The 26,705-nt window shown below is 30.8% G+C and overlaps 1 protein-coding gene, 1 long non-coding RNA gene and 1 pseudogene across 6 annotated transcripts; 1 reads left to right on the top strand and 2 right to left on the bottom strand.

Annotated features, from left to right (window-relative positions):
- Nucleotides 1-2: 2 nt before the first annotated feature.
- LOC122537364 (sarcospan) lies at nt 3-16,246 on the bottom strand. Of its 5 annotated transcripts, none has more exons than XM_043670472.1 (8): nt 15,651-16,246; nt 11,489-11,823; nt 10,999-11,149; nt 10,067-10,247; nt 9,267-9,446; nt 2,066-2,232; nt 1,891-1,986; nt 3-1,623 (listed from the first exon to the last, which is right to left on the bottom strand). In XM_043670472.1, exons 3-8 carry the CDS (start codon nt 11,110-11,112, stop codon nt 1,216-1,218), a joined length of 1,146 nt encoding a protein of 381 aa, XP_043526407.1. In that variant the 5' UTR covers nt 11,113-11,149; nt 11,489-11,823; nt 15,651-16,246; the 3' UTR covers nt 3-1,215. The 5 variants fall into 5 exon arrangements, with proteins under 5 accessions (XP_043526407.1, XP_043526405.1, XP_043526406.1 ...); XM_043670470.1 differs by having other exon boundaries at nt 9,267-9,461; nt 15,651-16,242; XM_043670471.1 differs by lacking the exon at nt 15,651-16,246 and adding an exon at nt 12,436-12,458 and having other exon boundaries at nt 9,267-9,461.
- Nucleotides 16,176-17,079, top strand: LOC122537380 (annotated as a pseudogene).
- Nucleotides 17,080-24,794: 7,715 nt separating this feature from the next.
- On the bottom strand, nt 24,795-25,838 carry LOC122537349. Its single transcript, XR_006308607.1, has 3 exons — nt 25,591-25,838; nt 25,245-25,405; nt 24,795-25,126 (listed from the first exon to the last, which is right to left on the bottom strand). It is a non-coding gene; the product is annotated as an uncharacterized LOC122537349 (long non-coding RNA).
- Between the last annotated feature and the right edge of the window lie 867 nt (nt 25,839-26,705).

Genomic DNA, 26,705 nt, shown 5'->3' with positions numbered 1-26,705 from the left:
GATACAAACACGTCAATTTTATTCAGCCAGGCCTTACGAATACTGTATTGATTCATTCGTCCACTTTTATTAAGATTTGACAAATTCTTCTTCCAACGTGCACACATTACGATATAATTTACGAATTAAAATCTATTCTTTTCTAAACTTCACTAGTCGCGATGAGGTATAAAATCGATGACATTCAAGTACACAAGTTAAAAAGAGTTCCGTTCGTCCTCTTAATTTACTTGTTGTTCACGTTACAAACACGTACACGTACAAATTCATGCACACGAGACATTCATGCACGCTAATTACATCTAAAATACTGGCGATCTACACGATTAGAGATTAATCGCGCGTTATTCGATCGTGATAGTATTGATATCTTTGTAGAAATTGAATTTGCCATTGTTCTATATATGTTCTTGTAAATATGTCTCTACCATCAAAAAAGTTTGTCTCTTCTTCATTAATTTTATGTTAATGATATGTAACCATCTTAATACTTTATTTTTCAATAAAAGATAATTTATTTTAATTCAGTTTTGTTTAGCTTTGTTTTTCTATATCACCGTATCATGTAATATCGACAGCTTCGATAAAGTTTAAAAATAGTATTATAAGATTCAACATGTTAAATCAAATTTGCGTTCACCTTTTTTAAGAAGATAATAAATTATTACACTATATATATACAGTGCTACTATATGTATAGCAATGTGTATCTTAATTATCGTATAATAACTATCAAGAACACATTAAGAAACTTGTTAAATGAGTAAATTCAATGAAACGATCCTTATCCTATTCATGTTGATTACTACCACGATTTCTTCTCAATTACCAGAAGAACGATCATTCGAATCTTTCTTAAAAAGTTAATACATTACGACCTTTCGCTCAGGAACCACTCGCAGAACTATTCTATTCAGCTGAGACTAGTTCACACGTATTTCGATATTTTACTTTCAATATATATCCGTAATAAACGGAAGTGTCTCGTTATTAATTTGTCATCGTAATTTAAAAACATACATGTTAAAAAGCCTCCCCAACGAATTAAACCATTTAAATAAAACCATCGTTACTGTCGTTTGTACATTAATTGCACATTTCCTGAAGAAATCCTGTTGGTATCAGCTTCGAAAGTTCTTCGAACGCCTCGTCATCCACCGTTAGCGATGAATAACGAAGATACGAAGTATGTTGGTCGGTATTAAGTGAAGGCTGTCATCGTTCGTTCAGATTCGGATTGTATATCGGCCTGTTACTGAGAAAGTTATTCCCACGGGTCGGATTGGTCCTGACTTGCATGTACTTCGGCCTTTTGTGCCTGGTACTCCAATGTAGATAAGTATACCAACTGGCCACTACGGCCCCAAAGGCGTTGCAAGTGGAAGAGAAGATCAGAAGAATGGTCAGAATACTTTCGACTTCGGGACAATTCAGATCCATGTATCTGACTGCCGTTTCGGTGGAATTCGACGCATTCTCACGAGGCTTGCACACGCATGTAGCGTTCAATACGCGCGCCGGATTGCATTCTAGGCCCATTAAACGTGCCAGGTGTATCGCGGAGAATACACACGCGATAGAACAGGTCACTGTCGCCAACGTTGCTAATAATACACTAATTAGCTGTTAAAAGAAAAGAAAATATTAGCAACGAAAAATATGATACAAACTTCAGTAAACTTGATACAAAGAATTCGATAATTCATGTGAACAATATAAATCTTGACTTATAATAATGATAAATTGCAGTTGAAATTTAAAAGAAACTTATAATTTATATGAGAATAATAAATAAATTTTAATACTTGATCTTTTAAATTACGCGCAATATGGAGTACCACGTGTTTGAAGGTAATACATTTCATATGCTTCAAAATGATAAATAATCACCTTAGTCGATGTGAGACAAAACCCGGGACTCAGGCCGGGGTACTCCTTCTTAAAACAGCAGAGTAAACAAATACCAAAGCTACCCGAAAGTAATAACTGCAAAAGAAAACAAACGGGTGATTCAGCGACTAATTTTTGAAGAACGTCAAAGACTGATCGTTGCTTGAATATTTACCGGCATTCCACTCCAGTAAGGATTATCTGCGACAGGTAGATGAGGTGCCCACAGCAATAACCATAATGATAATGAAGTAATGGCTACACCGAGGATCGTTTGCAACGCCGCTAGACATCGGCCTAATCGCCAGTGATAAACCAGTGGCGGCAGGAATTTTTGTGGTCCTGAAAAAAAAAAAAACACACTCTATGTTATTATTTTCATTGATATTTTGATATTATTATGTTATTAGATTAAATATTATTATTTAATATTAATTATTAAATATTTTATAATTTAATCATTCAATATTTTACTAAATATTATTATTTTTAATATTATTAATGCTTCTATCACAAATTTTTTTCAATTATTAATCCAGAGTTAATTTCTTGCGCTGGAATGACGGCCTTTTTGTCCTAAATTGCAACATTTTCTCAGTTTTATGTATATTTAAATGTAACCCAGGCAAAACAAATGATAAGCTGATTACTTCTTAATAGTGTCAATCCAGTGAGTATCATAAGGACGAGTTCAAAAGAAGAAGAAAGCGACGAATTATTGTATACAGTTCGGTCACTCATTACGGTCCGCGAATCAGTTGTCAGCGCAAGGGGTTAAAGAGAGAATCTCGTTGACAGAGAAAATCTTTAATCTACTACATCCCACAACAAGGAGTTAAAGATAGAATCGCTGATGCCATTCAATCACTTATCCAGTTACGTAACAGACATCCATCCTCCTCCTCCCGTATACGAAGAGCAAATTGATTTCATCCTATCTATTACACAACGGAACCGACAAGTTCATACATAATCCAATGAAAACATTAATAACGAGAAGAAAAATGCAACGATGGCGACAGACCTGTGGCAATAAATAAGAAGCAACGTGACATCAACGAACGAATGAAAGATTTTCTCTGAGCTAGCTGTTACAACTTTTTACGCACCGTACGTCACGCATATAACCTATCTCCTCGTTGTGTTTTTCTCGCAGCTGGCGACACACATTTTTCCCACAGTGATCGACGGTTGATACGACGTGACAGATTCTGAGAAACGAATGTAGGGCCGAAAGAAAGGAGAGTTTCCGAACAGCGACCTCGCTGTCCCTCCTTACAAGGTATCTTAACCGAACGATCGAACGTGTACCCGTCCTTGCCGATGTCGAACTCCGTCGCCAGGAAACTCGCCCACTAGGATCGTTTGTGCAACATGTTTGTGACAGGAATTCGAAGGGAGAAAATAGAACAAAATAACAAAAAGGAAAAGCAACGCGTCAACGTTCTCGTCGCCTAGCACTATGCTGATTCGCGACAATGTTGGCGCTGATATTGAAATTAACAGTGTTAGGAAATTGATGAGAGGTATAATCCGAGAAATCTAGAATTAATATTTCGTATGGAATTTAGAATTTCGTTAGAATAATATATTAATATTATAATATATATATATATATATAATATATAATTAATATTATAATATAATATATGTTAATATTTCGTTTGGAATTTAGTTAGAATAACGATTTGTAAAAGCCTTTAAGACCTTTTAAGATATTTTGCTTATTGTATGATTAGAAGTTTGCAATGCAAAAAATACGAAGCAACGTAAGAATATTTTCATGAAAACGGAGCAAAAGAAATAGTTGGCTTTCACTTTATATTCTGTTCACTTTATATTGCTCTGTATTTGGCGTTTATATTGGCTGCAACCGAGGGTTCGTGTTGGTTTGAAGAGATGATGGAAAAGTTTCGGTAATAAAAGAAGGGAGAACAATCCTCAGAAATAATGTGTGGCTTAAGACCGCGCACCAAGTTGATCCAGGAAAGGGAAACCGCAAGAATAGTTCTTTGCGAAGAAGAATAGCAAATGTCGTCTTAAATCCTCACTGGCTGACGAGTCCGTAATGATATTTCATTTTATAATAGTAATTTTCCACGAGTAAATTTCAGATCATAAAACACTCAGAAGTCAAACTAATTAATTTCATCAGACAATATTGTTTGAGTTTTTGAAGAATTAGAATGAAAATTTAAAAGTATTTCGACACAGTTAAAGAATTAAATTTTTAGAAAATGTATTAATGAATGATTCATCACGAGTGATTCATAGATCATTCAATGATAATGGAGTCATTATCGACGAATTGATCTTTGAAGAATCGCAAAACACATATTCTGTAAAAGACAGAATTATTTTGAATAATTTTAAAGAGATCTTGCAATATTGTAATCGACAAGATTTAAAATTATAATAGTTATATTGTATTACAATGATAACACAAGCTCAGAAAACTCGAAGACGCTGAAGCTATAGAATGATGCTTATAAAAGAAAATTCTTTAACTACCTTCTTGCAGAATATTAGTCGACACCCGAAGAATATTAATGAATGGTTATAACTGATCGACAACCAACGAATAAAGCACATGGTGAAGAGAAGAAAGGAATATACTAAGTTTGCGACGCGACGGAACTAAAAGCGGCACCGCATTTTCATTCGTCGCACTACAATCGATATGGGGGTCTTTTTTGCACGAGGTTTGCATATGAAACGTTCTAACAGTACCAGACGTAAGCATAAAATAGAAAAAGAAAAGAATCGATCTATTTAAAGATTCATCCTCAATTGGACTTACAGTGGCTTACAAAAGTATTTAAATACCTACAATTACCAAAATTACTTATAGAAAATATTATTACAGATAATATTTTACTTATAGAAAACATTATTATAGATAATATTTTACTTATAGAAAATATTATTTATAGATAATATTTTGAAATTTCATTAGCACTGTAATGAGTCGTGACTATTGTGATTATATTGACCAAAATTAAAAGCAATCTGTAAATATATATATAATATATAGAAGTTATTGCAAATATATATTAATATATGCTATATAGCATATATAAATCAATGTAAAAACAAATTAGCATAAAGATTAATATATGCTATATAGCATGTATAAATCAATGTAAAAACAAATTAGCATAAAAATTAATATATGCTAGTATAGATATAGTATATGCTAGTATAGATATAGTATATTATTTTATCAATATATATATACATATATTACTGTAGTATATAGTATTAAAGACTTTTCTGATTTTTATAATATATATATAGTTATTTAGATTTGATATTTTATAGTTTCTATATAAAATTTTACAAATTATACAAATATAATCAGTTGTCAACAGATCAATAGATTTCATTATAGTGCTAATGAAATATGTTTCATATAATACATATCAAAAGTTTTTTTATTTAAAAAACAATATTTCCTGTCTCAAATATATAAGTATTCTAAGTATTCAGATAGAAATCAAAGTACATGATAGTTTTGAAATTATTTAAGATTAGTAAGAAACTTGTTTTAATAAGATTTAAATAAAATAGATTATAACAACATTTTGGTAATTATTTAGGAAGAAACGTTCAACATTCTGTAATTAAAATTTTCTAGGAAAAATATGATTTATGCCGGATGCAAGCATATAGCTTCTCACTCGCGGAACGATTCACACGATGCAATAATGGGGGGACTCGAATGTGTATGTCGTTTCTATTGTATACTGATCCTATGTTTGCATACGTCTGTACGTGTATGTGTGTAGATGTATGTTCATTACAACAGAATAAGATCCTTCAGTAGTCAGGACATCGTCTACAGGAGTCAGATAAGTATCGTGTCTACAAACGTTCAGAAATATAGTTGCAATTGGACTATTTATACAAAGATCTCAATTAACAAGAAGATATATCTATCTTATTATCTATAATTATCATATATTCTGATTGATCTTGTAATGAGAGATCTATATATAAAAATGAATATACACTACATACAAGTTAAAATATTATGCAAGTTAAAATATTCGATTCATTTTTGAAAAAAAATTTAATAACACGAGAATTTATTGCAAACTCATTTAAATGCACGATCGGAGTGTGGAAACATATGGGTAGTACGTTTTCATTATCTAGTGACCTCGATACATGTATAATGACAGAGTGTTCAACTCGCGCAAGAAGAAACATGGTAATTGTGTAACTGCATTGTGGAGAATTGCTGTTGCTCACGATACTTGAAAATCTCTTGGAAATTTTTTATCACCTCCAATATCACAGTACATGTGAAACTAAAAAAATAGAAGGAATGCAGATCCAATTAGTTAGATAATCAAAAAATAAGCATGCATACTGTTTCAAAGTATCACATATATACAAATAATATATCATGTAGCATCACATGACAATACAGACATCTCGTGCCATCTCACGAGACCTCTTTCCACCTCTGCATTATGCATGATCATGTATTAACCTCATTGACACAACAGATTCCGTAATTTTTTATATGACAAATCACAATCGAATGTCATACATGGTATTTGATTGTTTAAGATTATTCACATTACCTAACATTAGATTCTCGCAAGTGTATTTTTTCTCTGCAATAACAAGTGTCCTACAAATCAAAAAAGGATAAATTAAACATGACTGAAACAAACTTAACAAAACTGGAAATAATTCAATAATTCTATCGCACAGTTGTAATACACGTTTATTCAAATTTTTTCTCTCTGCTGGAATTTTGATCGACCTCTGCGCTTTCAGTTTCGTTTATCTTTTTTAAAACTGTCTGTCTATTGCGTCTAAAAATAGAATCTGATGGATAGGGATGAACCAAACGGGAGAAAATCAAACCGGGCAATGCTCACGTTTTATCCATTTAAACAAAACTCGCAAAATGTACGCACTATTTATGTAACACTTTTCGAAGAAAAATATCTCCTCCGTGTTAATCTAATTAAGTAAATTAACGCACTGAAAACAAGTAAGAATATTTCGTACATCCGTTTAGTTTCTTGAAATCTTTAGTTTCTAAAAGGTTTCCACGAAATATCTTACATCAAGAATCAAAATATGATTATCGATAATTTATGAATTTTTTTCTAACACAAAATGAGAAATCCCTCGCAAAACTGGCATAACATTGCAATCTCGTTTTTTTCGTTAGTACTTAAATCTATAATTGAAGTTGTTCAATTATAGATCCAATAGAAGTTAAGCAGAAACCATGTTCGAGAAGTCTTCTATTATACAAAACGTTTCAGATTCGCGTTATAGGTACACGCGAGCATAAATCAGTCACTGAAAAATTCAGTATTATAGTTACAAAACGGAAGGAGCGATTAGAATTACATCGTACAAAGTTCGTACACGCTAACCCGTGAACGAAAAAGGATCGCATGATATATTTCCGGCTTGCTACTTCCGCTATTCACAGAGAAGCATGTGCAGCCACTTTAAAGCGGCAGCGAACCAAGAAGTCTTAATCTCTTTGTTTCACCTGCTTTTAATGAAATAATTGTAGCAAAATTCTCATACCACCATTTATTTATACAAGTATGAAAGGAATGTTGAAGTTTCACAGTTAAAATTAACATATTGAGTTGGGTATTGTTGATTTAAAAAATTGAAATATACTTGTTGAAGATAAGAAACAAAAGGATGTGTTGGGATTTCCTTAGAACCGAAAGCTTTCAATCATAATCTTCCTGATTATCTTGGCAACAATCTCGATGTCAGTAGTTTATTAAAACTATGTCGTCACAAGTGCAGAACGAGATTGCAACAGTCACGCAACTAGCTGAAAAAATCTTCAAGAGAGGTTGATTTATTCTGGACCAATTTGTGATGCCTGTCACGATTGAACGTCCAATCCTTTTTCAAATCATGTCTATCGGATCAATTGAAATCAATGAATCAAAAGAATCAATGAATAGAACCGAATAATAAGATACAAGCTTAAACGTAATCGAATTTAGATTTTGAAAGGTATTGCGAATTTAAATTTAAAATCCGTCAACATTGAATTTCATAAGAGAGGAAATCTGAAGGGATCCTGTCCCTTACATCATAATATAAATTATTAATCATTCTCAGTAGCATTGTACTTTTCTTCTATTCGAAAGAATGTTTATTGCACCGTGAAAGGCCGTTCGGTGACATTCGAGACTCGTTCGCGTGTATTTTACCCGTTCCGATCTCTGATTTTTGTTAAATCAACAAGCGTTGCATCCGTGTTATTCAACATGAAAGCAAAAATTCTAAAGTCATTTTATTACTAAATGCTCGGACAAAAAACATTTCTTTCTTAAGAATTTTCTTAATATAAAAATATGCATATAATTGTATAGAATTACAAAAAAAAAATTTTTTTCTTCCAATTTTTACAGATTACAGTATTTTACTTATTTATATGATAATGAGAAACGTACGTATGTACATATGTAAGTAGTAGCATCTTTCAGCTGATGTATTAGATACTTTTGAAGTATCTAATTTCTTTTTAATATCTTTGAAAATTAATGTTTCTAGGAATTCGACGTAAGATATTCTCCGACTTGATAGACACAGATTTGAATATATTCAAGTTCTAACTTTTTGTGAAATTAGTCAGCAGAAAAAGTTCAGTGACCTAAGATATCCAATAGTGTGAATCATACGATGTGTAATAAACTGATAAGACTTTGGAAGAATGTAGGCTTTTTAATTACTTTTCAAAGAAAACTTGTAGTATATTAAAGATGAAGATAAATTAACAAATGCTTGCACATACTTTCATTTTTATTAGGTTCATAAAGTTTTACATTCTATTTCAAAATTTTACTTCATTTTTACATATAAAAAAGTTGAAATTTTTTTGTTTTCACAGAGAAAGTAATAGTAGCAAAATTATGGGGGAAAGGATTATGTATCGTGCAATCAACAGGAGAATATACTCGATTCAAAGCATTCAAGCGTAACATTTACACTATGAGTGACCGGATTTTGAAACATTTTCCTTGATTAAACGATAGTATTTGAGTAAGTAATTTCAAACTAGATTGTTTCTAAATAACTTTAAGAAACAATATAAGTTCAACAAAAATTACATTGTCACTCATAAATATACTACAATTTTTTTTATACTACAGTATTTCTTAAAAATACAATTAACAAAATGAAATAATTCACGATGTGAATAAATAACTCTTTAATTATTATACAGTAATCTATATCATTTTTTTTCTAAGTCAATCCTATGAAAGATTTTTATCCATATTTATAATAGACAAGCAAATTAGTTTCATGGGAAAAAACTAGTAGAGAACAACGGGGGAAATTAAAAAGAGATTTAGTGGTTGTGTACTCACGATGGCCGCTACGATGCAAAACGATCATTCTGCTATGCCTGAGGGAATTTCTCGTGGGTGTGTGGCGACCAGCAATTTGAGCGGCTGCCAGATTAACGGGAACCGTAGTTGACAAACAATTGGCCATTGATGGGGCACGACCTAACTCCTTTCCTTCTCGATAGATTTTTCCAATGTTCCCTGTTGACACAGCTCCTACCACGGTAAATTGCAATCGTTACAGAAAGTCAGTTGTGAATGAATGTTTCAAATGAAAAGGATTCGTATTTATTCCAAGTGGCACTAAGAAAATCATCCTACGCGGGAAGATTATAATTATAATTGATTGGATTTCTTTAATTTAATTAAAATTAACGCGAATTAAAAAAAAAATCTTTCTTCTCGTTATCAAGATGGTACGGCTAGAAAGCGCACAAAATTTCCTGCTCGGTTTTATTTTACCGGAGATGTTGTCTGGTGCACGAACAAAATGAAATTCGAGAAAGTTTACACGAATACCGAGCGCTAGCAAAGTGTCGACCGAATTTCACTCGTGACCGTTCTATTTACAGCTGAATAACTTTCCTAGGATAGACTGGTGGCATATCCAATTTTGTTTGAAGTTAAATATACCACAATGATTGTCTTAATTAACAACCATTCAAAAAACGATTAAAAAAAGTATTAAAGTAAATCATTTTGATATGATATTTATTTTATAGAATTACATGTATTTATTTCGTAGCAATTAGAAACGAATAAGCGTTTGTCTCAGGATACTGATTGATTAAAAAAGAAAGTGGAAAGTTCATTGAACTTACCTGTGACCTTGGTGTTCTGAATCTTCGACACGTTACCAGCACTGACTGCGCTACTCACTCGATTATTGTTATTGTTGTTATTGGCCGTGGCCATCGACGAGCTGATACCGTTGTCACGAACCTGATTCAAATTGTCGGCGCTTAGAGCGGAAGTCACGCAAGGTGCCACCATTGGCACGTCCTGAACAATGAAACAGAAAAATGCAAAGATTACTATGAATGTATCGTGACACTGATTCAAATCAATAACAAATTGATTCAATTCGATGACATAAAGACTCTGACAACTAATGCCATTTTCATGTCGATAAAATATAATAAAATGATGAAATTATACTACAAAGCAATTAAATTTTAATGTTTAATTATAAGATTCAATATTCACTCGTAAATTGTGTCAAGTCAGTTTTATGTCCACTTCAGTTTATGTAATTATGACGTTACAATTACAATTACGTTGTCAATTTTATTCTTACGTATACACGGATCGATAATTTTCATACATTACATGTTGCGGTTTTCCACTTAACTAAATTCGCGATAGATTCTATCGATAGATTATTCATTAAGGTAAATCTGAATTAATCGAATGAACTTGATCGACAATTATATGCTGCCTCGTGAGAACATCGCACTACGCACCATTACATATTTTATGTACAAAACAAGATAATTAATGGGTATTCAATCTGGGAAAATTAATTAAAAAATATAAATTGAAGAGAAGAAGAGAAATTGTCAATTAAAATTTGTATGGAGATGAAAACTAACTTTTATTTAAATACTATTTAACACTTCATACTTAATACTGTATAATATAACGTACTATCATTACACTGTGTATTACTGGTCTTGTACATGGATCCTTAATACTGGTGGTATGTCAAGACACAAACATAAACAGTGACACGTGGTACAACATGAGGGCACACCTTAAAATTGTCATAAAAGCTAACAGGACGGCTCCTTGGCGCGTACTGAATCTCTTCGTCAGGCTGCATTATGCTACCAACGTATATCGTCGGATCTAAGGGCTGCGCGCGCATGCACTTCTTCCTTTTTCTTTTTTACCACTTCCAGCGGCTGTGAAATCAAACAAAACGATCTAATTTATCCAAGAATTTAAAATTCAAACAAGCAAGCTGAAGTTTAAAATTTGAATTAAAATTTACTGAGAAGAACGTAGAAACGTTTAATTTTAAGATAACAATTATAATCTGTTAACCAAGCAAGACATTTCCAATTTCTTGAACAAAATGATTTCTTTATTTATAGATCCTCTATCTCTTAGTACATTATTCCATTCCTATTTAAATTGAATTATATTATATTTACATTTGGAAGAATTAAACCCGCGCTTTTAGGTAAATTTTGAATTATAAAAGGTAAGGAATCACTCGGTTAGCAGGTTAATATCCGTACCTGAATATTATTCGTGTCAGCTCATGTTAACGTTTCCTTTTACGATGAGTAAAGAAATTACATCTGTTCGTTCTTCGAACCGCAAATTTCGCACTTCCCGGAAGCACACCTGCGTCTTATGACCGTTGTATGAATCAACAGTCGATTTGCAAGCAATAGATCAAGGGGAAATTTCTCTTAATCTTCTTCGATGCGCCATAAGTCACGCGCTGAATTCTTTATCTAGCTTTGAACGAATTGCCGGAGAATTGTCACGATCTGCGTTCCTCGATTTCCCTGATGTTCTATCCACGTGATCGGTCACGTGCGCCCGTTATCTGTCACCCCATAAACGTCTGAAAAACGAAGAGAAATCGTCAGCTTGGGAATACTCGAATCATTCTGTGATCAATTACTTGAGAAAAGTACAGTATGTATCATGGCATCTTTAACTATTAACATTAGATCTACTGGCGTTTAATACGTACATAAATGTATTATGTATAATAAATTAGAGGAACGATGAAAATAAATATATATAAACATAATATAAATATGTATAATATATTATGTTTCTGTTCCAGTGAAAGTAAATATTATTAAAAGGTTTTTAGTAATTATAAAAGCAAAATGTCCAGTCATTTTTATTGTATTAGTAGTAGTTTTTTTATTGTATTAGTAATCTTAATGTATCATTCTTGTAGAATATTATTAAAATTAACTATACTATAAGTAGACGAACTTTCAATTATAATAAAGAAACACGATTGTTTGGGTTATTTATAACAATTATAAAACAATGTGAATTTAGGAGTTAACTAAGATTTACAAATATAAGAAATGGTAATTTACGTGAAATTGTGCGTACACAGGTAATTCTTATGTTTTATATGTATTATGGTTGATATACTAAAAAGGTTAACGATGTTGAGATAATCTTTCTAGAACGATAAATCATTTGAAATTACAATATAATGAAACGTCAAATCTCGTTGCACGGGAAATGTTTCCTCAGGAGGGACGAGCAAGTCCCTTTGCAGACCCTTGAGACGCTCTTAAAAGAAAAAGTTACTTTTTCCCGTGGGAACAAGCGTCGTTGCTGATTCGATTGTCTTGACCTCGTGGAACAAGAAGAACAGTCAATTAAATACGAATTTCATAGGTCACGTGCGTTATAACTTAAGTGGTATGCCTAAAGGCAAAATCTGTTAGAGTAAAGTTGTATTTGTAACATTTAACAATTTTAAATAAATCTATTGCAAATGCAGGAAAATATAAAAAAATTTGAACTACAACCTAATGAGATCCTGCTAGCAAATATTATCATCACGAATATTTTGTTCGTATTAATACTGAGTATGTAATGAAAAACAGTAAGTATGTAAATACAAAAATGTAAAATTCATGATTTTACTCTACTAGTTACTACTACTCTGTTAAGTCTACTCTATGCTATTAATATACGTGTACAAATATATTCTACTAATATATACGTATAAACATAATTACCAAGAAGATATGAATTTTCATAACTTTTATATGTGAATTTGAATACTGAATTCAAATTTTTCAGGAAATGAGGAGTTCTTGGATGTATATTTTTAGATAAGACGATTGATAGTGACGAGTGACAAGCAGTTCACAAGAATTTAACAAGTTGAATGTTTCATCAATGTTTGTGATGATCGATTATATCGAGGGAGAGCCTGAGATTTAATGAAGATTAACCATCGAAATACACAACTGTTACGTTAGTTTTTTCCTTAATCTTTTACTCGACGACTGTGAGTGAGGCTTTACTTTCACGATACCACATCTGAAGTTAATACCGACTGCTGTTGCGCAACATGGTACGCAACGCAATGAAACCGTGGCGCATTGAGGCCCTGTACAATGATGTGGGCTACCTATGCCTGGGCCGGTGTTCAGGTTACGGCTGGAAATAAGTCATTTCTCCATTAAGCCTCTTTATGCGGCGCTCACAGTCATGTCACCATGACCGAGAGTTTACTGAACTCTAGAAGATTCACGAACGTCGAATTTAAATTCTAGCTTACGGCTCAATTAATTTATAAATACGTATGCAATAGATCACAAAAATACTCGAGTGTTTGTGCTTTTTTTTTTTTTAAATACGTATGTCGTATGAAACATTTAAAAATTTCATTAATATTGTAATAAAACTAAACTATAATAAGTAGAATGTACATGGAAATCACGAGATATTTAAATGTACATTTCAGACAGGTTTTACCAATATACATAATCGCGATAATTGTCTGTCGTATTAACGAAATTTCAAAAATATTTTACGTAACGTGTATAATATACATGCACGCAAAAATTTTCCATTATAAATATCCAAATATTTTCATTAGACTTCCAACAATATTTTGTATTTTATAAATTTCCACTCGATTCGATTCGTATTACATTTTAGAAGTTAATAGTTAATAATGTGTAAGTTTCCTTCTGCATATCTTAATAGGAAACGCTCAACGATCAACTAACTTCAAAACAAAAGAGTGCATAATGAGACTCAATTAGAACGCAATTACTGCCCCTTTTTCTCCTGTATTTAGGCTAGATGTAGTATCGCTGTCTTTTTTAGAATTGCGTATTTCTATCGGTCTTTTTGTAAAAGTGACGCGCTTGATCATTCGCGCACTTAATTATAGGAAATGAGATAAACCCATCGCGTTCTATTTGTGCGTTACGTGTGTACGAACACACATGTCTGCCAAAATGTAGTGTTGCCAGTTATAAGAAGGATAGAGAATTCATAAAATTACATAATTGTGCACCACGAGAAAACTTTATTTTCTATGTAAAATTATTTAATTACCAATCTAACCACTATTTTTCAAATATTTATACAAATCTATTACTTAAATATTGAGTATTATTATTTAAATATTGAGTACCTATACTATTTTATTTAATTTTGTTATATTGCGTACCTAATATGAGTACCAACTGAAAGAAAATATCTCTCTAAAAAATATTCTTATACCGCGTTGTCCTATTAAATTTACTATTCGATCTTATTATTCTATCGAAATGATGAAAGAAGCATATTTGTACTGAAATGTGCAACAAGAAACACGATATTCGAGATTCGTGAGCTATGGTCGTACGTGATGTTACATTAAACAAGTAGGACAGCTTAATCTCTGAAATCACGTATATCAACATGCACGATAGATCGATTCCGTTATAATGAATAATCAAACTGTTTTACTGTCTTGATGTAGACCGTCGTAAAAAAATTGTTTAGAACTTTTGAGCAAAGTATACCACCGTGGTATTAATAATATCACATTAAAAGAAGAGAAGACTTATTTCAGATGTGAACAAGTGAGGAGACTCCTCGCCTTGATTAGGATCATCGTCGAAGTGCACTTAGAGAATTCTGCAAGTTCGCGCGAGAACATGTTCAACACGTGCAACCTACAGTTCCAATTAAATTCTCCAGTTACAAACCATTCCCAGGGTTCATGTTCATAAACGTGCGACTCTTATCAAGTGCCTGAAAGTGCGATATCGCGTCGCTTTGTATGCCATTGTTCGATGTCTTTCATACGAAATGAGCTTTAAAAGAGCAATATCACCGGAAGGATCTCGTTTTTGCGCGCCTTTGTACGCATACAATGTGAAATAAAAAGCATACATACTCTGTATCCTCATCTATTCATGTAATCGTGCATCGATTCTTATACACTGTATTTATATCTTTTTTCTTTTTTTGTTTTCTAAGAAAAAATATTTCATCATGGTACAAAATTTACATCACTTATTAATCACGTCTACAATGTTCTTGTCAACAATTTTTTTTTCTTTTTTAAACAAGAGATAAATTAATTTTCTGTAGAAGAAGAGAATAAACGCTGATCTTTTATCTGACGAAGAAGGCAAATGAAGGAGTTTACGTCAGAGATTATAATGTATTCTGATACGGAGATTTTATACGTTTATTGCTACGTGCTATTATTATCAGGCAAGACAAATGTTTTTTTCGTTTATGATACCTGTACAGCTCCTGGCTTGACGTGCACGTGCGAATTCATCATTTTGTTTTAACAAATTCCGAAAATACGTTCAATTCCCATATAGTATCTGTTTGGCGGAATTAACGAAAATCGTTCGAGAGTGAAACGAGAAAGAAATGAGTGAGTATAAATACCTAGGTTCTGTGGAAAGTTGTAAACTCGTTCACTAATTTCCTTTCCATACCACGGATATCGATCCTTGCAAGATTTATCGCGCGTTTATGTGCAATTCCTTGATTGATTAAATGTAGACAAAAAGTACAATTAAACTCACTGAACGTCTGATTATATAATTGAACACAGATTATTATTTCTCTTCATCGTTGATTATTTTATACAGGAAAAAATCATTAAACGAGAAAAAAATATTTAAAGACACTTCAACTTCACGTCAATCGAACTTCTTTTTCAAGATATTCCACGATATTAACTGTTCCAAAGAAGTGTATTTTGATTGAAAAATTGCACGAAGCACATGAAGAACACTTGTTGAATCAGATCCGATGAAACTCGATTGAAATGCTACTTTAACGCAAGAACATCGTATTTTTTTAAGAAAATAAACAACGCGCGAGTAGCAGTGGAAATGATTTAATATAACTAAAATTCTTGGTTGGAAAGTTACACAACATAACGTTGTTCCACTGGTGTCACAGTGACAACTGAAGTCTCCGGTTTCGCGCGTCTCGACGAGGCTCGCCCAACTCCCGAGACCCCACCAAAGTATTCACCGAAGTAGAGACACACCAGGTGTCAGCGGGCCTCAAATCGAACGAATCACGATGCAGGTGATGACTACTTTAGCAAGAAATGCTTCCACCAACAAAACATCCTGCATTTCATGCGAATTAATCGGTGTAAAAAAACTGTTTACAGGCTTTGCTGGACAAATAACAAACACTTTTTAACTGTTACTCATTATTCAAATCAGTTTGATCCTAGCTATTTTTAATTATCTCGTATCTATCTTTTTCTCCTACTTGTAAGTAGGGAGTGACATCTCTTCTGCTTTCAAAACCGGATGTCTCGATGTTGAAATAAAAAAAAAAAACGTTCTTCTTTTTTTCTTTTTTTTCTCTAGCTATCTGAGCACCACTGTCCCCTCACTTTCACATCGTCCACCGTGTTTCTGAAGGAGGTTCCTTCAATGAAGGAAGTTGTCATAGCGAGAAAAAGGGTGAAAGAAGGTCATACCTACCAGTCCACGTTTACCTTGAACAATTTCTTGCAACCTTATTGCAACCTTCTTTTTCATCGTTGTTTTCTTTCCTGTTGAACGGTGATCATGGTACAAACTGGTTCGTTTTAAAGGATCACCTTAGGATATTTGATGCAAAAAATGCAAGGCACTGCATAGTTACGTAAAACTGTAAAATAACAATAAAATTCAAGGTCGGTAACATGATTAGACACGCAGCTAGGTAATAAATTTAACAAGCAGTTTCTCCTTTTTGTGCAAAAATTTCCCAATAAAATTAAGTTAAGCTTTGACATATAAATAATAACAAATCTAATTAGATAATTATCTAGTATTTCTATATAACTAGATATGTAGAAGGATGTAAACTTCGAATGAAGTTCATTCGTATTAAAAACATCTGGATCGTGTGAAAAATGAAGTAAACGAGTATGGTGAAGAATCGTATAACTCTTAGTAGTCAGATCGTGTATCTCACCACGAATCAGCTGATCTTTACCTTGATTATAGCATCGACTGGTACGATTCCGTATTTTTCATTACTTGCAATGTAAGTATTATGGCATTCCAAGAAGTTTCGTAGAAGTATTTTTAATTTCATGAAAAATGAAACTTGTCAGGACACATTAGTACTATTAATGAAAACTTCAGAAACAGTATGACTTCTAAAAAGAATAGAATAGAATAAAGATAAGCTAGATAACTTCGATTTGGATTAGGTTTCATCCTAGTCCTGACAAAATATGCAATAATCTAATCTAAACAGTGAGGAAATTATATCTATAAAAATGTTTTGAAAGTATATAATTGTTTGATTATGTAGAACAATTTTTGAGAATTTGTAATAAAAATCTAGCAATGTAATCTTTTTTGTAACAGTGTCATTAACTAAAATTTATGGAATTTCATCTTCATATGAAATTTCAGTACTTATCAAAGAAATATAAAAGTGAAAAATGAAGTAACTATAGCAAAAAATCTTAAAAAAATATTGGTATCTTAGAATTATTTCAATCTCTGTAAATAAAATAAATAAATACTTTAAATAGCAAACAATATTTCTCGAGACATTATAAATTGTTATAACCTTTTTTATTAACTTTATTTAATTCTTCAAATTACTACGGGAAAAGTAATTTACTATTTGGTACAAGTGGAACGTTTCACTTTTGTTCTGGCCGTCGTCGTCCGCTGGTAATCTCATCCACCTACACGACGCCGTTCATTCATCCACGATCATTTCCTCCGCTTTAATGAGACGCACCACCTACGATCAGTTCGATATAAATTCAAGTTTTTTTCCTGCCCGAACGTATTGGTATTTCCTCTCTTTCTCTGTCTCTTTGCTTTAGTCTCATCTACATCGTTAGCGGTCGTCCGAAACACGTCGTCGAGAGGGGATACGCCGCCAGGTTCGCGAATACCTGCGGATGAAACCGGTCTCTCGAAATCGTCTAAGTCGAGAAGTACAAAAGAACCACGCCGGCCGCGAGAGAAATTCCATTTCCAGCGGAGATAATACGTTCTCCTCGCCGTTACTAACGATACTTTAATCGATCGTTGTAATGTTTGATACAAATGAATCAAGAAAACCGGAATTTCTGTAGAATACTGGGGAAAAAATGTAGTAAATCCAATTAATTCAAGTGTTTGCGTAGACATTATTGAAAGACGTTAATAAAGTAATAAAGAGATGATTAATGATGAATAACAAATAATTCGTAGAAGTCATAGAGGTATAAAGAAACCTTTCGTGATTATACAAATGATTATACAACTTTACAAAATTATAAGAAATATTTAAAAAATAATGAAAAATTTTGTTTTCATTGAATGTTACAAAACAATGCAAATTAAATGGTGTTTTAACTTTATTTAATGGCTCATAATGATTGAAATAAAAAAAAGTTAGATGATCTTTCAGTAAAAAATAAAAAGAAATGAAACAGGGAACAAAATAAAAGATGACATAAATAGCTTCTAATATTATGCGCATAAATTAAAAAGATTCCATTGATGGTCTATTAAACGCAAATAAAGTTCAATTTCAATCGATGATTACTACTATTTTAATGCGAACGATGCTTTTTACAAAAGAAAGATGAGAAGAATCTAATTTTAAAAATTGAACAATTTCTGATAGATATTCATTTGAATCCTTTATTTCTGACTTCACGTTTATTTTACGATCTTCGATAAATGTTACACAGATGAATATCTAGCCTTGATTACCAATTTATTTCAATGGGGAATAGCGGTTCTTAATTAGTACTAATAATTTTATAATAAATACTATGTAGTAATTGTACAGTAGAGAATATTATTATTATTATATAGTATACTAATATTATTTCACATTACTTTATACTACATTAGTGCATTATACTACATTTAATAATGCACTCTTTTATAAAGAACAAAAGTTTCTATTAATTTTAGTTCTTCGTTAATTGTAGATTGCAAAATGGTAAAAAAAATGCGTATGAAATTTAGATTTCAATTTCTAATTTCTGTGAATCAATGCGTAGACACGTTCTCGACGTGACATCAACATTACAATAAGGCACGATGAGTTGGCATTCAGGAATTCGGTAGAGATAAAACAGGGCTTTACAGAAGAACAAGAGAGAAACGAAGGCATCCCTCAAGCCCTTCGTGCTTTATCTACCTCTGTATCTTGAAATGTTAATGGTTTATATGCGAGCAGTTTAAAAAACTACAACAGGAAAGAAAGAGAAAACATATCACGACACAAAAAGAGAAAAACAATTTGAATGATATTAAGAAAAATTACATTGTCAACTTTAATATACGCAATTAAGATTGGATCGCGAAATAAGATTGTAATTGATATTATAATTACAAGCTGCAGATAATAGACGAAGGGTAATACTTCGATTGAATGTTCTTCAAAAAGTTAAGAAAAAATGAAGAAAGGAAATTAAAACGTAGAAAAGAATGAAATTGGATCGAAATGCAGACAAATCAAACCGCACCCATGAGACGGACAATGAGCAACAAGGTGGAGAAGGGACACATTCCTTTTGTACGTAGAGACGCATCGTGAATGCTTATCGAACGAACGCGGTACATTTCGCCTCTAGAGAATACCGACATGAAGCACTCGTTCAAGTATAGACACTAATTTGTGCTGCTAATGAACTCTACGATCGTTTCTTTTCGCGATTTCTCCAGGTGTACCATGTGCGCTTGCACAGAAAAACTATGAACAATATACATATCCGTTAGTTATTGTTATTATTATAATTCGTAACATTTTTCAACTTACCGTTTCCCTGAGAAATTAAATTGACTGGAATTGCAATTTCATTTATCTGTACAAGTAAGATGGATAAATTTGAATGGCTATATACATGGAAAAATTCACTGACTAATATATTTAAATTAGTATATCCAATTGGCAAAAGTTAATCAATTAAAATTTCTTTCTAATAAAATAAAATAAAGTCATCTTAACTAAATTTCAATTGAATTTCGCATAAAATATTGAAACTTATTATATACAGAAATAATCAATATAATTAATACAAAATAAAAAAAGAAGAACATTTAGTTTAAACAATCAATAAATAAAATTTTTCCGATCATAATTTTTCCAATCAAATGAACTGTTGCCAACTGAATTTAGTTAATTCCTATCATACGAATGAGAAACTATATACAGTGGAATAATTCATTGGAATAATTTTGTTATGCGAATTGTTTGCCCCTGATATATACCGATATGCATACAAATGAACACTGAAATACCTATTTGATTTGATCCTTGAATGAAAATTGACTTCGAAATGAACAAGGAAGATTGTTGCATATATTTGGAAAATTGCATTTACGTACAAGAAGCCAACGGAATGTGCAATCGGGTCAAGTTGTAATACCTCAATCACATTCCATACATCACACAGGAAACTAAATAAAATTAACATATTGAGGTTAACATTGATGTTATGTAAGTGTAGTACGATTAATTGTAGAAATTGAGCACAGAGGTCAAGTACATTACTGTAAAGGTAAATACGATGGAAAAATGATAATTATTATGATTCCTTATAATTAAATTCAGTTTCCAACGGCTGTATTTCACATTAATCATCTGCAGGACCGTGTTAAGTATAATCTAGAACATTTGAAATCATATCTCTGTTAATACAAACAAATTATTTAAATTATTTAAAATATTTAAATTATATATATTAGGAAATTATACATATATATAAAATAATAATAAAATATCGATTATTTATATTTCAAAATTGACGTATTAATGGTTACGAAATTTAAAAAGTTGGTCCGAAACTTGAAATTATGGTTTATACTTATATTGTAAATAAAATTTGTACACTGATATTAAAATAATTAAGAGTATAGTAATCTAAAATTTTCGCTCCAATCAATTGTTTTTGCTCAATCTATATAAAAATGAATAAGTGTTATAAATATATAGAATTTTATATTTCAAATATAATGGTAATTTATAATTACATTTAATTTTAATTTTAACTTTCACTTAGAATCTTATTTATGATTAACTTTATATTTTAACTTTATAACAAATTCATATAATTAAAAACTTACATTTGAATGTTTCCACTGACAACTGTCTACCTCTATTGGCAATCAGGTGAATGACTAATCGGACGAAGCACACATGAGATTTACAAGCGGACATTGCATCTTTTAGGGGACTTCTTTGAAAAGACATAAAACGATGAATTGGATTATCAATTGGACTATAACTATATCAAACGATCGAAGTTGATCAAGTAATGAATGCGCCAAAAACATAATTTTTGAAATCCATTACAGTGTTGTCAAATTTTCAATACATCACAAAGAATTCTATCAATGTTTTACGGACAAAAATTTTCTGAATATAAAGCTGACTGGAAAGGAAAGGGTAGAGAGTATGTTCACGTTGAAAATACTGTTATTTTTCTAGAAAACACTTACGAAGGAACCTGAATATGTATCAAAAATATTATTTGAAAATTATAAAGTATTTCTTAATATTTGCAGAATTATTTATAGAAATTGTATTCTGAACGTTTGTTATTAGTGTTATAACCTTGTTTGTAGAAATTGTATTCTGAATGTTCGTTATTAGCGTTTGTTATAACCTGCAAAAAATACCAAAAATTAAAACAAACAAAGGAAAATGTGTAAAAATGAAACGATAATATTGAATTTAATATTGGAATTGTTAAGAACTAATTAGTATGAAACTATTTAGTATACGCAGTATGAAGTTAAAGAATCAACAAATAAGTAGAAAATGTTATAACAAAAGTGTGTGTGTGAAAGTATATGATAAAATACGTGTGTATATATAACAATGAGTTAGTCAATTATAAGGTTATAATATTTCTACTGGTTAGAATTGAAATTAAATTTTATATAAAATAATAACAATTTTTAACATAATATGTTCTATTTAAATATTTATATGCTATTATTTTTTTAATTATTGAAAATTATATGTAATAATTATTTGGTTAAATCTTACTTTGATTTGAAGCCAAAAATGCACGTTTTATCTTAAAAATTCACAACACAAATCTAACAGCTATTGATTTATATTTTTACTTGAGAACTTGATACTTCTTTCTGGAGGATTCTTCTGGATAATACTTCCTTTTTTACAGATGAGGCGTGCTCCTTTCTGCCATAGTTCCCGTTTAAAAATCAGTCGTGAGAAATATCGATTACGTTCGAGAATCGTAGGAATTGTATTGCTCATTTCACGGTTGACGCTGTAATCTTTAATTTAAATTCAATACGCGCGCATTTCACACGAAATGTTAACTCGGAATAAAAAATAAAAAACTCTAGATCAAATATACAAAATTCATGAGAAATTCTTAAAAAAGGACGAAAACAATCATATTATATAATTTCATGAAAACTATTATATAACTATTATATAATTTCATGAAAAAAAATTCTAGAACAATTAGCTCGATTTTATTTTAAAGAGTGATGTCTCCACCTTAACAATCTGTTTGTTGAAGGAAACAAGGATATTTATTTTTACATAATGCAGGAAGTATGTAAAAGTAAGAATATTTTTCTTCTCGAAAATTATAAAAATTATAATTATAAAAATTTTCTCGCCGAAGAGAAAAAATTTTTAAATCGCTGAAAAATTTTTGTCGTGACTGATTAATCATGATGTTAAACATTAAAATCTTTCTTTTACAATGATTCCTTAAAACTAACTGTATGATTATTTTTCGCTATTTTATTGAACTTTAAACATTAACGTTGAACAACAAAAATTCAAGTCGTCAAGTCATTTCGTCGTTTAATTCTAATAAAATGACAAATTCAATAAAATGAGGAAAAAAATTGTATAACAGGTTTTACAAGTTTGTTGTAAAAGGCAGACTCTAATTTTCAAGATCATGGTTTAATTTAAAACAAAAGAAAAAAAGGAAAAGAGAAAGAAAACAGGAGTGGAAGAGTAAAAGTAAGTTAAAAACAATCTGGTTTTATTCAAGTCCAAAACATGTTGCGGCAAAATGATGGAACTAAACGCTTTGTATTCATATTAAAAAAATATAATTAATTTTTTAAACTATCACGCCAGTAATTTGCATTCTGTAAGCATACATTTCAAAGATGATGCTATCGATGATGTCCACAAAGAAATTTCATTCCAATATTCAACGTAGTTTGCAGGAAATTGAACAGTATTTGAAAGAAAGTTTCGATCTAAGCGAAATTTAAAAATATTTATTAATACATATTTATTACACAGTATATATCACATATTTCTTAATATAAATTGTACATAGAACGAAAGCCAAGGATGTAAAATTCACAATACAATCACAAAAGTTTACAAAATTATTTTTCTCGTCTGTGCATATACCACATGTTGTTACACCAAAAATTATTTATTTAATTGAATATAAACGCTTTCCCATTTGCATGACTATTATTAAGAGACAGCCAACTTCATTTTGGCTATAATATGATTATTTTCATAAATTAGCATTATATGTCACAGACTTTATGTTACGAATACTTAAAACTAAAATGTATGTCATTCCTTATCTTTATTTTTCTAAAAAAAAAAACAAAAAAAAAAAAATAAAGATAAGGAATTACTTACATTTCAGTTTTCTACAGAAAATTCTTCTCAGATTTATATTCAAGTTTGTTTGACCTTCATGTGTTTACAGTGTTCGTTAATTTTGATTGAAAATGAGGTATTTTTAATACGTTTAATGTACTTTTTAATACTTTTTAACTATACATGATTTTTAATATTTAAAATTTTTTTTATTTGTATATAGAGAATACATGTAACACGTTATAGAATATTCAAGCAAATTTAAAGATTTCTTTCATTTTTTTTCTCCTACAAAACTTGCTTAAAAAGAATTGTTTCTTTTTTTTACAGAGAGAAAAGACGCTAAAAGTCAAACCAATGAAATTGATGTTTCGAACGAATAAATCAGGCTTCATAACATTGGTAATGAAGAAAGCCGTTTACAAGTTTAAAGAATGAGAGATCAATGTCGTGATAATATTGATAGATTTAATGGCAAAGTGAAAAATTTGGAGAATTTGAATATGCAAGATATAACTAATATTATAGTTGTTCTTGCTATAGAACAAATGTTCTACCAAAGATTAAGAAATAAGATTGTATAAGAAATACTCATAAAGACAATGCTTCAAATGCAACAGCAAATTTGACTAAATATCAAATACATGTATAATATTTGAAAAATCCACGGATACAGATCAAAACGATGAAGATTTAATATGTAATGAAGTAGCGTGCAAAAAAAGAAGAAGAAGGCGGAAAAAATTTCTTGAAGCAAATAATTCAAAGCATAATATAATAGAAAACTTAGATCTTCTATTAATAAAGAGGGATCGAAACAAAATAACCGAAATAGAAAAACATTTGTACAAGAGGAGTTTCAACGATACTCAAATAAATAATACTCAAATAAATAAACTATCTAAATAAATTAACAGACATATTAAACTATGTGCATAATATAACATTTTGCAAATGTTATCGATAAAATCAAAGAAACAATAACTAGTAAAATAACTAATAAACTAATAAATTAATAATATTATATTTACAGAAGAAACACGATGTTCTTTTTGAAGCCTTGATGGAGCCACGCTCGTCCACTAATGTTTTCAACTGATTTTCCGTCGTTCCAACGGATCAAGCAAATTGAGAGGCTATAAATTTACATGCAAGATGATTAGATTGACGATGCTGCACCCGCTTTCTCTAGACTTCTCATTCGTTGTTCTAAGAAAGTTCCAAGAAAGTTCCAAGAGGCTGAGAATTGCAGATTGAAAAGGCTGTGAATTGCTCTGCTTCACGCAGCTGTGTCCTGGACGCAAACTTGTTCCAATCTATTTGGGAAAAATTGAATTCAAAAACAAGAGAAGAATGTTTATTTCTATGTATATTGTATCTAATATTAATATTAGTAAATTGGATTGTTAATATTTTAAGAACATTGTAACGTACCTGCAGGAATTTCTTCTTCTTGTGTGGAAATAACAGACAGATAGATGAATTGTTACACATAATTGGTGATATCTCAAAAATATAACAAGATCTTATTTCAGTATTATCACCAACTGGTATTTTAGATGTTTAGGTTTCATAGGATTAAAATCATCATTGTCCTAAAAAAAATTAAAAAATCATATTTAATAATATTGTTACTAAATTAATGATTTATTATGTGCTTCTATTTTATGATAATCTATTTTTTTTTTGTTCAGATGATTGTATGATTTCCTCTACAATAATACATAATATTAATTAATTGTTTATTTTTAATTAAAATTCTGATATTTTAAATCCATACCTTTATTGCTTCTTTGACATCTTTCTTAGATTTTATTGATGACGTTTGCGAAACGTTATACTATGCATACAGTTATTGCATAATACTATGCATAGTCCGTTAATTTTGTTTAGATTTTTTTATTTATGTATGTACGCTTTTCTATTTCTGTTATTTTGTTTTAGTTTCTTTTCATTAAAACAGGATCTAAGTTTTATGATTATGCTTTGAATTATTTACTTCAAGGTTTTTTTTGACCTCTTTCTTCTTTTTTTGTACATTACTTCATTAGATTTTAAATTTTCATTGTTTGATGACCTGCATCCTTGGTTTTTCCAAATATTATATATGTATCTCATATTTAATTAAAGCTCTTGTTACACTTGAAGCATTGTTTTCATGGAATATTTTTTTTTACACAAAACTTTGGTAGAATATTTTGCTCTATAGCAAGAACAACTATATGATATTAGCTATTTCTTGCATATTCGGATTCTCCAAATTTGTCACTTTGTCATTAAATCTATCAATATTACCACGACATTGATCTCTCATTCTTTGAACTTGTTAACGGCTTTCTTCATTACCAATGTTATGAAGCCTGATTTATTCGTTCGAAACATCAATTTCATCTGTTTGAGTTTCAGCGTCTTTTCTCTGTAAAAAAGAAACAATTCTTTTCAAGCAAGTTTTGTAAGAGAAAAAAAAAATAAATAAAAAAATCCTTAAATTTGCTTGAATATTCTATAATGTGTTACATTTATTCTTTATACATAGATAAAAAAAAATTGTTAAGTATTAAAAATCATGTATAATTAAAAAGTGTTAAAAACTATATTAAAAGTATAAAAAATACTTTAGTTTAAAATTAAATGGTAATCTACTGGTGATTTTGAATCATCCTATCGCTCTTGCAGTCTTGACCACGCCAGCTTATTAATTGGCGGTCGATATGCCATGATCTTCTACTACACGTGCGGCAAGGTCGGTTAAATCATCAAATGTTTAAAAATTCTACTAGGTAATTAAAGCGGTCGAAATCTGATAACTGCTTTACGTTATGAACTAGTGAGATGAGTGACTGTTTAAAGCGGAGCCACTAGCCGAAATTGCCATCGAACATCGACAAATTGATC

The sequence above is a fragment of the Frieseomelitta varia genome, unplaced genomic scaffold (genome assembly GCF_011392965.1).
Source record: "Frieseomelitta varia isolate USP_RPSP 00005682 unplaced genomic scaffold, Fvar_1.2 scaffold_905, whole genome shotgun sequence".
In the NCBI taxonomy this organism is placed as follows: Eukaryota; Metazoa; Arthropoda; class Insecta; order Hymenoptera; family Apidae; genus Frieseomelitta; species Frieseomelitta varia.
This window is presented reverse-complemented; position numbering and strand designations above follow the sequence as displayed.